At 42.8% G+C, this 13,371-nt stretch overlaps 1 protein-coding gene across 1 annotated transcript in view; it reads left to right on the forward strand.

Moving 5' to 3' along the window:
- Nucleotides 1-13,371, forward strand: part of LOC124787828 (putative aminopeptidase W07G4.4) — an 83,306-nt gene that overhangs the window by 47,978 nt on the left and 21,957 nt on the right. The window contains 1 exon segment of the mRNA XM_047254763.1: nucleotides 9,935-10,125. Within this exon segment, the coding sequence (XP_047110719.1) occupies nucleotides 9,935-10,125 (191 nt within the window).

The raw sequence follows: 13,371 nt of genomic DNA on the forward strand, positions 1-13,371 counted from the left end.
AGAAACATTAACCTGGTACCGAAAGTGAAAAATCTGAAGTAAGAAACAATTATATATGAGAATACTATTGTTTATAAACAAAATGAATGTCATAAATAGCCTTTAACTAATCCTTCTCAAAACTGATAAAGCAGAAAACAAATTTTAAGGCATAGCAGAATGCACACGGCATTCTGTTAAACAAAAAAATTCTCCAGAAAGCACTATGTTTAGCTATTGCTGATTATGTTAAGAAGACTGTGACAGGGAATCTGATTTCACAACAGCGAGGAAATGCCTCATATGCAACTCCATAACAATACTTCGATCCAAGGTAAAACAGTATTTTCATTGTTATGGAAGGCAGACCATCTTACAATCAAATGAAGCCTACGCTCTATAATCGAGTGTCTCGTGTCATATTTTGTAAAGGAATATGATAACTTCTACAGTATTCTTTCTGTTGTACAGAGTGCATACGATAAATCGGCCCCAAGTACTAGACTGCTCATTGTTAATCTGTCGATCGTCATCCATCATTTATAAGCTGTTGTCTGCATTAGTTTATTTGTTATTTCTTTACTGCCTAATTATTACATGTTTATCTATGTGTTGTTATATCTGCTCATGGCAGGCAACAAATCATGCGTAATTGAGGAGCAGTCTGTACTTGGGTCTGGTTTTTTGTGTGCCACCGTGTATTATTTCACTGCAATTAGCCATATAAAGCTACAGTTGGCTAAATGGGAGGTTTTGCCAAATCAAGGAAATTACTTCTACAGGTGTGTGAGAATTATGTAATGAATAAAAACACTGTACTCCAGTCTCCAGGGGGGAGGTAAGTGCACCCTCTGGGCGCCCTCCATCCTTTGGTCACCTATGCCACTAATTTTCAATTTTTATTAAGAACTATATACCATGGACAAATGAACAGTGAACAAGCAAAAATGAGTGGTTCCAAAAAAGAACGATCACCAGTGAACTAGTTCCCAAGGATGAATGGGTTTGCCCATCTCTGATTATACATTACATAAAACAACAGTTGTAGGGGCAACTGAACTACTCTGTGTAGAGGTTCTTTGTAACATGACTTGCACTGCGTTAGACCACTTAATGTGAAATGTATCTGCGAAGTCAGTCCCTCTTCCCGTTTAAACTCTAGATTTTAGTGTTGCTGCTTTGCCATTGTGTGATGTCTGTGAAAATTTATCTGTTTTCATCATCTCTCTATTTTGTATGCCTCACATGCTCCAGTCCAAATAACATTGCACACCTTTAGATTGCTGTGTTGAACTGCAGATGCTGCAGAAGAATTTGTGTGCCTGCCCTGTGACTCTCAGCTTCACTTGATCGAAGGAGGGGGTATCGTGGGAGTCAGGACACCCCCCCACCCCCAGTCCCCTCTTCTTACTTAAAACCTTTATATTTTTACATTTTCCAAGTTTCTCAGCCAACTTCTGGAGAATAAAGTAGGGTGAATGTCATGAAAATGGCAAGGAATTTTATAAAATGACTATCTGTATTTGACAAAGGGTAATTTTGCCTGCCCGGTTAGCTGTGCAATATAACACATTGCTTTCCGGGTGGGACCGGCACAAATCTGCCTGGTGGATTAGTGTCAAGGACCGGTGTGCCGGCCAGTCCGTGGATGATTTTTAAGGTGGTTTTCCATCTGTCTCGGCAAATGCAGGCTGGTTCCCCCTATTCTGCCTCAGTTATACGATGTCGGCGATTGCTGCACAGACACTGTCTCCAAGTACGCATACACCATAATTACTTTACTATGAAAACATTTGATGTTACACTTTTCTGGTATGAGACATTCGCGGGGTGAAAGGGGGGGGGGGGCGACACTGGGGTGAGTGGATTGCTGTAGCCTGTTGTGGGGTTGTGAACCACTGAGGGTTATGGCGGAGACAATGCCTCTTCGTCGTTTCTAGGTCCCCAATTCAATACAGTACAGTACAGTACAGTACAGTACAATACAATGGTAATTTTCACTTGCTTTCCCAGGTGTAATAGTTTGCAGCCCGAGTGGCTGCAGAAAACATTTTAACTGGGTAATTGCATCAATAAACAGACAGATCATATCTCCCAACAACAAATCAGACACCACTATTCCACAGTTAGAATGGGGAAACCATATGAAGTTCAGTGAGGATAGATGTTCTGCTAAGAAAAGGAAAACAGTATGACTGACTTTCTGGAATGGAGTTTGTTTCAAACGGCACCCTCCTGCCCCATTATTTATTTGCTTACATGGCCTTAGTCTGCAGTCACATGTTCACAATCTAAGTACAAATTGAAATACTGATAATGGTGTGTGCGCACTTCAATGTTCTTGTGTGCAATATGACTTCGAAATTGTGAGAGTTTGTTGGTATTGTAGTTCTTAAATCAGTTGCATGACACATCTACTGGTATTTCTTAAATTTTTTAATAAAAACTTTTCAAATGGTGTAATTCTCTTAATTGCAGTTTCTTGTGAGTTATACTGAAGCACTGTAGTCAGTTCAATGAAATATATTTTTATTCAGTTTTGGACCCCCTGGACCACATGATGTACAGCAAAGGGCATTTCCAGAGTTTTGTTTTACCTTTCCTTTGTGCCTATATTTCTCTCAGATTGGGTTCTTTTTCACTTGTCAGACCAAGTTGTTTCAGTCTTCTTGGTATTCTGGCAGGACAATTGTCAGGTCATGGATTTTCTGCCTAATACTCTATATATGATCAAAATTATCCGGATACCCTCAAAAACATATGTTTTTCATTTTAGGTGCATTGTGCTCCCACCTACTGTCAGGTACTCCATACCCACGACCTCAGTAGTCATTAGGCATCGTGAGAGAGCAGATTGGGGCACTCCGCAGAACTCACGGACTTCGAACGTGGTCATGTGATTGGGTGTCACTTGTCATATGTCTGTACGCAAGATTTCCATACTCCTAAGCATCCCTAGGTCCACTGTTTCCCATGTGATAGTGAAGTGGAAATGTAAAGGGACACCTACAGCACAAAAGCGTACAGGCCGACCTCATCTGTTGACTGACAGAGACCGCCGACAGTTGAAAAGGGTCATAATGTGCAATAGGCAGACGTCTATCCAGACCATCACACAGGAATTCCAAACTGCATCAAGATTCACTGCAAGTACTATGACAGTTAGGTGGGAGGTGAGAAAACTTGGATTTCACAGTCAAGTGGCTGCTCATAAGCCACTCATCACGCTGATAAGTGCCAAATGACACCTTGCTTGGTGTAAGAAGCATAAACATTGGACAATTGAACAGTGGAAAAACATTGTGCGGTTTGACAAATCACGGTACACAATGTGGCAATACAATGGCAAGGTGTGGGTATGGCGAATGTAGGGTGAATGTCATCTGCCAGCATGTATTGTGCCAACTCTAAAATTTGGAGGCAATTGTATTAAGGTGTGATCGTGTTTTTCATTGAGGGGGCTTGCACCCCTTGTGCCTTTGAGTGGCACTGTCACAGCACAGGCCTACATTGATGTTTTAAGCACCTTCTTGCTTCACACTGTTGAAGAGCAATTCGGGGATGGCAATTGCATGTTTCAACACAATTGAGCACCTGTTCATAGTGCACGGCCTGTGGCGGAGAGGTTACACAACAACAACATCCCTGTAATGGACTGGCCTGCACAGAGTCCTGACCTGAATCCTATTGAACACCTTTGGGATGTTTTGGAATGCTGACTTCGTGCCAGGTCTAACTGACCGACATTGATACCGCTCCTCAGTGCAGCACTCTGTGAAGAATGGGCTGCCATTTCCCAAGAAACCTTCCCTGTTTGAACATATGTCTGTGAGAATGGAAGCTGTCATCAAAGCTAGGGGTGGGCCAACACAATAGTGAATTCCAGCATTACTGATGGAGGGCACCACGAACTTGTAAGTCATTTTCAGCCAGGTGTCCAGATACTTTCGATCACGTAGTGTAATTCTTCGTCTGGTATATAAAGTGGCTGTTCTTACTTCCTTCAGATCTCCCTTTACTGCACCAATTCGTTTTATTGATTCTATCTTAGCTTTACTGTCACTTTCATAGAATTCTTCAACTTGTCTGATTTCTTGCAGGCTTCGCAGCACGTTCCGATAGTACCATCTATTATCAGTTTGTCCCTATGGTATGAATTCATGATGAACCAATTCTTCAAAGTAAAAGAATATTATCAGCATGGAATTGACATTTGACCTGATCTGATGAGTGTTTCTTAGTCTTGGAGAATCTTTCCTGACCCTTTGTGGATATTTAACCTTGGTCTCAGTATCATAACTGTAGACCCATGTCTCATCGCCAGTTACGATTCTCGTAAGGAACATCTCATTCTCATTCGCACTATCCAAAAGCTCCTCACAGATTGTGAGACGAAGGTCTTTCTGGTCTTCACTCATGAGCCGTGAGACGAACTTGGCGGCAAGCCAGTGTATTCCAAGATGCTGCGTCAGGATTTCATGACATGATCCAACTGAAATGCTACATTCTTCTGCAATCTCTTGGACAGTCAGTCTTTGATTGGCATGCACAATTTCATTGATGTTCCTGACATGAGCGTCGTTGGTAGACGTCGGAGGGCGTCCTGAACGAGGGTCATCTTTGACTTCCGTGTGGCCATTGTTAAACGAAGTAAACCATTTGAAACGCTGAGTTCAGTTTAAGCACCCATCACTGTAGGCTTTCTGCATCATTTAGTGTGCCCCTGTAAAGGAGTTTTTGAGTTTCACGCAAAATTTAATGCAGACATGTTGCTCCTCTAACTCTGCCAGCTTGAAATTAACAGACTGTGCGACATAACATTCTACTCAATATAGCACTGAACAATAACTAACAGACATACAGCAGTGAAAATTCCAGCAGTTACACATTAAACATAGGTGTGTGCAGGGAAGCCAACTGCATTTTGCTCCAGCACACCATTGGTGCAAAATTACGAATGTTCCGGAATTTTTTAAAGAGACTTCATATGCTCCAAAAGAGCTGCTTGCGAAAATGTAATTTTTCAGGATCATACTTGGGTTCTATTGCTCAGAGGTAAGGAGTAAGTGTTTTGGATAGCCCGTACCCTAGCAACAGTTTGTATACCTATCAGGAGAGCAGGCATACTTTGAACATTACACACTTCCTCCAACCCAGGCAAATTGAGCAAATCAATTCGTTCTTTTTCTTTAGGTGTGGTCTATGGTTGTGGACCTTAGGTAGCTTATACAAGCATCATTTGTTCATGGTTGGTTCCTGAGAAAACCTTGAAAAAAGCATGATTTCTGGGTTTTGGGGATGGTCACTTCTATAATGCAACAGAAGATCTGGGATGTAATGTAACAATATTATGAAAAGGAAAATTGCTAATCACCATACAGCTGAGATGCTGAGTCACAGATAGGCACAACAAATAGACCGTCACAATATATGTTTTCAGCCATCAAGGCCTTTGTCAAAAATAGATGATGCTATACACACACACACACACACACACACACACACACACTTGACTGCAGCATCTGGCAGCTGAAGCCACACTGCGAGCAACAGCAGCGGTGCATATGGGAGTGGCAACTGGGGTGGGTGGGAGGGGGCTGTAAGATGGAGGCTGGGGCAGGGAGGGGGAGGGATAGCAGGATAGTGGGTGGGGGACAGTGAAGTGCTTCTGGGAAGCATGCAAGGACAAGGTGGAGATGAGAGGACAGCTAGGTGCAGTTGGGAGGTTGGACGGTGGGCAGGGGAGAGGTGGTGGTGGTGTGGGGGGCAGGAGTTGTGGAAAAGGACAGAAGTAAAGAGACTGGGTGTGTTGATAGAATAAGGGCTGTGTAGTGCTGGAATGGAAACAGGTAAGGGGCTAGATGGGTGACAAAAATGACTAACGAAGTTGAGGCCAGGAGGGTTATGGGAACGCAGAATATATTGCAGGGAGAGTTCCCACCTGCACAGTTCAGAAAAGCTGGTGTTGGTGGGAAGGATCCATATGGCACAGGCTGTGAAGCACTCATTTAAATGAAGGACGTCATGTTGGTAGCGTGCTCAGCAACAGGGTGGTCCATTTGTTTCTTCGCCACAGTTTGTCGGTGGCGATTCATACGGACGGACAGCTTGTTGGTTGTCATGCCCATATAGAATGCAGCAAAGTGGTTGCAGCTTAACTTGTAGATTATGTGACTGGTTTCACAGGTAGCCCTGCCTATGATGGGATAGGTGATGTTTCTGACCAGACCGAAGTAGGTGGTGGTGGGAGGATGTATGGGACAGGTCTTGTATCTAGGTCTACTACAGGGATAGGAGCCTTGAGGTAATTAGTTGGGAGAAAGGGTTGTGTAGGGATGGATGAGTATATTGTGTAGTTTTGCTGGACAGCGGAACATGACTGAGGTGTAGGGGTGGGAAGGATACTGGGCAGGACACTTCTCATTTCAGGGCATGACAAGAGGTAGTCGAAACCCTGGCGGAGAATGTAATTCATGCTACATTCCTGGGTGGTACTGAGTTACGAGGTGAATACTCCTCTGTGGGTGGACAGTGAGACTTTGGGAGGTGGTTGATGACTTGAAAGATAAAGCATGGGAGATTTGTTTTTGTACAAGGTTGGGAGGATAAATACGGTCTGGAAAGGCGTCACTGAGGCTCTCGGTATATTTCTAGAGGGACCGCTCATCACTGCAGGGGGACCGATGACCGTAGCAGTCTGGTCCCTTTAATCCCACAAACCAACCAACCAACCATCACTGCAGGTGTGACGACCATGGGTGGCTAGGCTGTATGGAAGGTACATCTTGGTATGGGACGGGTGGCAGCTTTTGAAGTGGAGGTATTGCTGGTGGTTAGTAGGTTTGATATGAACAGAGGTACTGATCTTTGAGGTGGAGGTCAGCATCTAGGAAGGTGGTTTGTTGCATTGAGTTGGACCAAGTGAAGCAAATGGGGGGGGAGCAGCTGTTGAGGTTCTGTAGGAATGTGGGTAGGATGTCCTCACCCTGATGCAGATAGCAAAGATGTCATCAGTGAATCTGAACCTGGTAAGAGGTGTGGTATTCTGGGTGTTTAGGAAGGATTCCTCTAGATGGCCCATGAATAAGTTGGCACAGGATGGTGCCATGTGGGTGCCCACAGCCTCCTCCTTACCCCCACCCAATTGCCTCTCCCATCATTCACTGCTGCTGCTCGCAGTGTGGCTTCAGCTGCCAGAGGGTGCAGTCACGTGTGTGTGTGAGTTGCTTTTTCATGTGTGTGCGTTTGTGTGTCTGTCGCCTTGATGGCCAATAGCTATATGTTCTTAAGATGATATTCTCAAGGAACTTTGAAACTTTTTCGTTATCTTTATTCGTTATTGAGATCCAAAGGTTCAAAGTTATTGTACTTATGCACATAAAATAAGCACGTAATATCCAATCTGAGGCATAAATGTAATTTTAATTGACATAGTCAACACATATTAAGGATTGTAGGATTACTGCAAGGGTTCTGATGTCACAAAACTATGTTTTTAATCAGCATTTTTTTCGCCAGTAGAACTTTGATGCTCTGTCTCTGTATAATGAGCTCTTCACACCTACACAGATATGCCCAAAGTTGCAATGTAGTAAGAAAAGATTGGCTAAAGAGGGTCTTAAAATACATGAAAAGAACTGAAAATGACTGCCAAAAATTATGTGAACTGGAAAGACCGCAAATTCAGTAAACCATTTCTAACCACATTTTTACTCTTTTAAGACACACATCATGAGTCAGGGGGATTGCAATTGATGAGCACAATATCCAATAAAAATGTGAAGCAAACGATTTAGTTATGTGTACTTAATTTGTTCTTTATATGTGACAAAGTATACAAATGTGTTGAAATAGATAAATAAACTGTTAAAACTTCACTGACCCATGAAATGGCATTTAAAAATGCAGCACACAGTGCTGTAACAGGGAGAAGAAGCAAACCAGCAGAAAAATTCCTCTGCCAGAGCATAAAAAAAGGCAAATGTGTCCCTCTCTAAAAAGACCCTGACAGAAAAGTGGGGGAAAAAACTGTCTCAATCCTCATTTTGGTTTCCTTAACAAAAATTTTGGTATGCTAACGTATTTCAGCTTTCTTCTGCTGGAAAAGAACGCTGGCTGGCAACAGAGGGGACAGTGATTGTCTGAGAGAAAGTGGCAGTGAAAGGGGGGGGGGGGGGGAGAGAGAGAGAGAGAGAGAGAGAGAGAGAGAGAGAGAGAGAGAGAGAGAGAGGATGCAGATAGCAATGTCAGCAAAAGAGGAAGGCAACAGTGAAGCTGAAAACTATGTGAATGGAGACCATACATAAGGTTGGGGGGTCTGTCCCCTCCCAGACCACCAAACATTAACATGTAGGTATAGTGCAAGCCCATTTTTGGCAGAAACTTTAAGCAAGTGAGTGTAGGGGAAAAATTGTGTTGGACTCCTCAGACATTTTGAACTGCCAGCTTATGTTGGAGATAGTGACAGTAGGAAAGAAAGACAGACGGAGACAGTGTAAGGGAGAGAGGTGACAGTGGCAGTAGATTATAATGTAAATCAACGGGAGAAAAGGGAGACATTGAGGGGAGAGAGACACATGCAATGACAGTGAGAGGAGGGAACAAGTATGAAGAGAGACTAAACAACTAAATTCCTCCCGAACGTGCCATGAAGGCCCACCGGCACCGACAGGCTGCCGTGTCATCCTCAGCCCATAGGCGTCACTGGATGCAGATGTGGAGGGGCTCTCCTGTCCATATGTCAGTTTCTGAGACTGGAGCCACTACTTCTCAATCAAGTAGCTCCTCAGTTTGCCTCACAATGCCTGAGTGCACCCCGCTTGCTAACAGCATTCAGCAGACTGGACGGTCACCCATCCACATGCAAAAATTTTTAGTGAGGAAGGCAGAATGTGGATTGAAGCAACTGGTTCCCCACTTTTCTGTCTCTTTTAACCCTCGAGTGGCTGCATCGATTTTTAGAACACGGGCAGGCATGCGGCGTACTTTGAACACGTATAAAGAACACCTGTCTTTATGTAACCAAGGTAAACATGTAGGAGCAAAAGCATAGTGTAATGTTAGTCTAATTAAACAGTGGTAAAATAAAATTACATTGTATCAGTCAAATCACTGTTTAATTAAACAATAACAACATTAAACTTTGTTGTATCATTCTGTTACCAAGTACGGACGTTACCCCACAGTAATGACCCATCAGAGCGTTAAGTAGTGCAATTGCATCAGATCTCAGCAAAACACTTATGTGATTACTAATTATCTGGTAGACATCTGCCTCATTGTGGGATTGTACTGTTAGCTTGTAATCTGGGTCATTTTCTTGTACGAATTGTAAATTTTTTCTCGCCTATCTCACTGTTTATCTTATATTGTTGCTTAAGGAATAGGTATGAGCTTGCAATTGTAAAACAACAGTGGAATGGTACAAGAGAATATTATTTGTGGTTGGCACACTTTATACGTAGGCGTATCCGCTTTAGGGTTAAAGAGGAACATACTAGCCTTTTCTGTGCTCTTAAAGGAGCATTTTCCCCCTGGTTGGTTTTTCTACTTGTAAATTTGTCAGCAGTACTTGCAATTACTAAAATGCAGCTTCTTGTAATTTTACAGATTTTCCAAGTTAATATTCCTTTTGATATTGTTAATTTAAAATGATTGTGAGCTTTCGTAATTTTGTTTGGTCATTAAGTGGACTGCCGCTCTTCCCAAAGAGACCGCATGTGCTTTGTTGATTTTTGTCTCAACAAATTCATTCTTATTGGTACAGTTTCATTTGAGTTACATGTTTTTGGGTGTTTTGGGGGTTAATAATATGCTCAATGAGGAAACATACTTTTAAAATTGTGGTAGCTGTTTAACAATTAACTGTCCTCCTCCTGCTGGGAGAATACTTTATAATGCTATAAACAACATGACCTAATAAATATATTAACTCATAATGTTTCTGTCTTTACAGTAATAGAGAGACACAAGGGCCGTATTATTTACTTGACATATGACTCAGGGGATACTATTAGTCAAACCCTGCTCTTGGTGGGTAAAGGAATAACCTATGACACAGGTGGTGCTGATATTAAAGCTGGAGGAATTATGGCAGGAATGTCTAGAGATAAGTGTGGAGCAGCTGCTGTTGCTGGATTTATGCAGGTGAGTATGCGAAGCATCAAATTAAAGGGAAACAAAAACAAGGAAAAGCGCAAGTAAATAGTGATAACAGTGTCTGAATTTCAACAAAAGCATGGGTGTTCAAAGAAGCAAATTTCTGCCTTAGATGTTGCTTGTGACACCAGTTTTTCTTTTTGCTCTTTTTTGCAGGGTTTTGATATAATTGATGAAAAATAGAAATAAACCTTTATTTTTAAAATGTGTTTATTTCTTTGAGATTTTGTTGGTAGTTACACAGATGGAAACAAACAATATAGTTGTTATGCAGAGCGAGCAGAAAATTAAAATGACCAACAGCAGGTTTTCCGTGACTTGCTTAAGAAAACTGTTAGAATAGTTCCTTTTAAAAGGACATAGCCAAATTCCTGCACCCATCCTTGTCTAGTCACAGCTGGATCTTGATCTCTAATGACCTCATCATTGATCTACCTTTGTTGTTGTGAAAACATGGTGCTCAAAATTAGAAAATTAGTTTTACTTATTACCTCGATCCATGTTCTGTAGTTTCAGAGGAATTTGCATCTTGACATGTGTAGAAATGCATGTGTTGTGTTCTCAAAATTACATGTGCAGTGTACAGCTGTTTACAAAGCAATGCACAAAATGAAAAATAGTTGTTATACTAACCAATTCTTACATAATACTCAGACCGTTGAAAGCATCAAGTAAAGTTTGCAATTTGCTATACTCATTAAACTTAGGAGAAATGTAAATATTTATAATAGCACCACTAGTCACATACAAGTTCATTTTCTGTGACTGTATTGGGCTTAATAGTTTAATCGTGTCCAGCCCAAAACCGCTTATGAGCCATCTCATAACAAAACAGTCAAAATCTCAAAAAAATTAAAATAAGTCTTAATAATCAAGATCTAGATGAGGTGGCGTGCTGAGCAGCAGAGTGGTCCACTTGTTTCTTGACCACAGTTTCAGTGGCCATTCATGCAGACAGCTTGTTGGTTGGTTATCATGCCTACATAGAATGCAGCACAGTGGTTGCAGTTCAGCTTGTAGATCACATGACTGGTTTCGCAGGTAGCTGTGCCTTTTTTGGGATATGTGATGTTTATTGCTGGACTGGGGTAGGTGGTGGTGGTGGTGGTGGTGGTGGAAGGATGTATGGGACAGGTCTTGCATCTAGTTGGTATTCTGCCATCCACCGAACCTACACAATATATTTTAACCATTTCCTCCACTGTCTCACCACAGTTCCTGCCCATTTACCACACAGTGCCCTGCTTGACACTATTGACGCCACCTCCCTTTACACTAACATTCCTAATTACCATGGCCTTAACCGCGATTGAACAGTACCTAGCCTGACAGATTCCAAACCAGCAACCTCCTTCCTGGTCACCATGACCAACTAAATCCACACCCACACTTCCTTTTTTTTTTTTTTTTTTTTTTTTTTTTTTTTTTTTTTTTTTTTTTTTTTTTTTTTTTTTTAAGGTATTACATACAAACAAATCTGTGGTACAGCTGTGGGCACACACATGGCACCATCCTATGCCAACCTATTCATGGGCCATCTAGAGGAATCCTTCCTAAACACCTAGAGTCCTAAACCCCTCACCTGGTTTAGTTTCATTGATGACATCTTTGCAATCTGGACTGGTTGAGATCTGTTGATGACATATTTGCAATCTGTATCAAGGGTGAGGACACCCTATCCATATTCCTCCAGAACCTCAACAGCTTCTATCCTATTGGCTTTACCTGGTCCTACTCAACCCAACAAGCCACCTCAAAGATGGCTACATTAGTACCTCTGTCCATATCAAACCTACTGTCCACCAGCAATACCTGCATTTCCACAGCTGCCACCCATTCCACACCAAGAAGTCTCTCTCACCCAGCCTAACCACTCATGGTTGTTGCATTTGCAGTGATGAGTGGTCCCTCTCGAAATATACCGAGGGTCTCAGCGAGGTCTTTGCAGACCGTAAATATCCTCCCAAAACTTGTACAAAAACAAAATCTCCTGAGCCTTATCTTTCCAGTCACCCACCACCTCCCAAAGTCTAACTGTCCAGCCATAGAGAAGCATTCCCCTCATAACTCAATACTACCCAGGACTGGAGCAACTGATACTCATTTTCCACCAGGGTTTCGACTACCTCTCATGGTGCCCTGAAATGAGAAATGTCCTGCCCCCTATTCTTCCCACCCCTCCCACCGTGATAATGCACTGTCCACCAAACCTACACAATATACTTGTCCATCCCTACAAATCCTGACCCCGTACCTCATGGCTCATATCGCTGTACTGCACCTAGGTGCAAGGCGTGTCCCATACATCCTCCCACCACTACCTACTCCGATCCAGTCAGAAACATCACCTATCCCAACAAAGGCATGACTACCTGTGAAACCAGTCCTATAATCTACAAGCTACACTGCAACCACTGTGCTGCATTCTATTTGGGTATGACAACCAACAAGCTGTCTGTCTGCATGAATGGCCACTGACAAACTATGGCCATGAAACTACTGGGCCACCCTGTTGCTGAGCATGCTACCCAACATGACATTTTTCATTTCAATGACTGCTTCTCAGCCTGTGCCCTGTGGATCCTTCCCACCAAAACCAGATTTTCTGAATTACGCAGGTGGGAACTCTCCCTACAGTACATCCTACATTCCCGTAATCCTCCTGGCCTTAACTTTCGCTAGTCACTGTCCTCACCCATCAGTCCCTTCCCTGGCCCCATTGTACCACTACACAGCCCTCTATTCCGCCAACACACTTTTTACTATTCTCCTTTTCCACTACCCTGCCCCACAGCTCTCTCCCCGACCTCCATCAGCTCCGGACTGCACCTAGCTGCCCTACCCTCTCCCCATCTTGTCCCTGTGAGCTTCCCAGCAGCTCGTCACTGTTCCCCACCCCTACCCTACTACCCCTCCTCCTCTTTGCCCCAGCCTCCTCCTTACTCCCACCCAGTTGCCTCTCCCATCATGCACTGCTGCTGTTCATAGAGTGTGTGTGTGTGTGTGTGTGTGTGTGTGTGTGTGTGTGTGTGTGTGTGTGTGTGTGTCGTCTATTTTTGACAAAGGCCTTGTTGACCGAAAGCTTATTTTGTGACAGCCTTTTTGTAGTATCTATCTGCGACTCAGCATCTTTGTTATGTGGTCAGAAGCAACTATCCTCTTCATAATATTGTTACATTCCTGCATATGTATTTTAGTTGGGAATAGCCACCAAATTAAGTTCCAATTAAATTT

This window comes from Schistocerca piceifrons, chromosome 3 (assembly GCF_021461385.2).
Source record: "Schistocerca piceifrons isolate TAMUIC-IGC-003096 chromosome 3, iqSchPice1.1, whole genome shotgun sequence".
Taxonomy (NCBI): Eukaryota; Metazoa; Arthropoda; class Insecta; order Orthoptera; family Acrididae; genus Schistocerca; species Schistocerca piceifrons.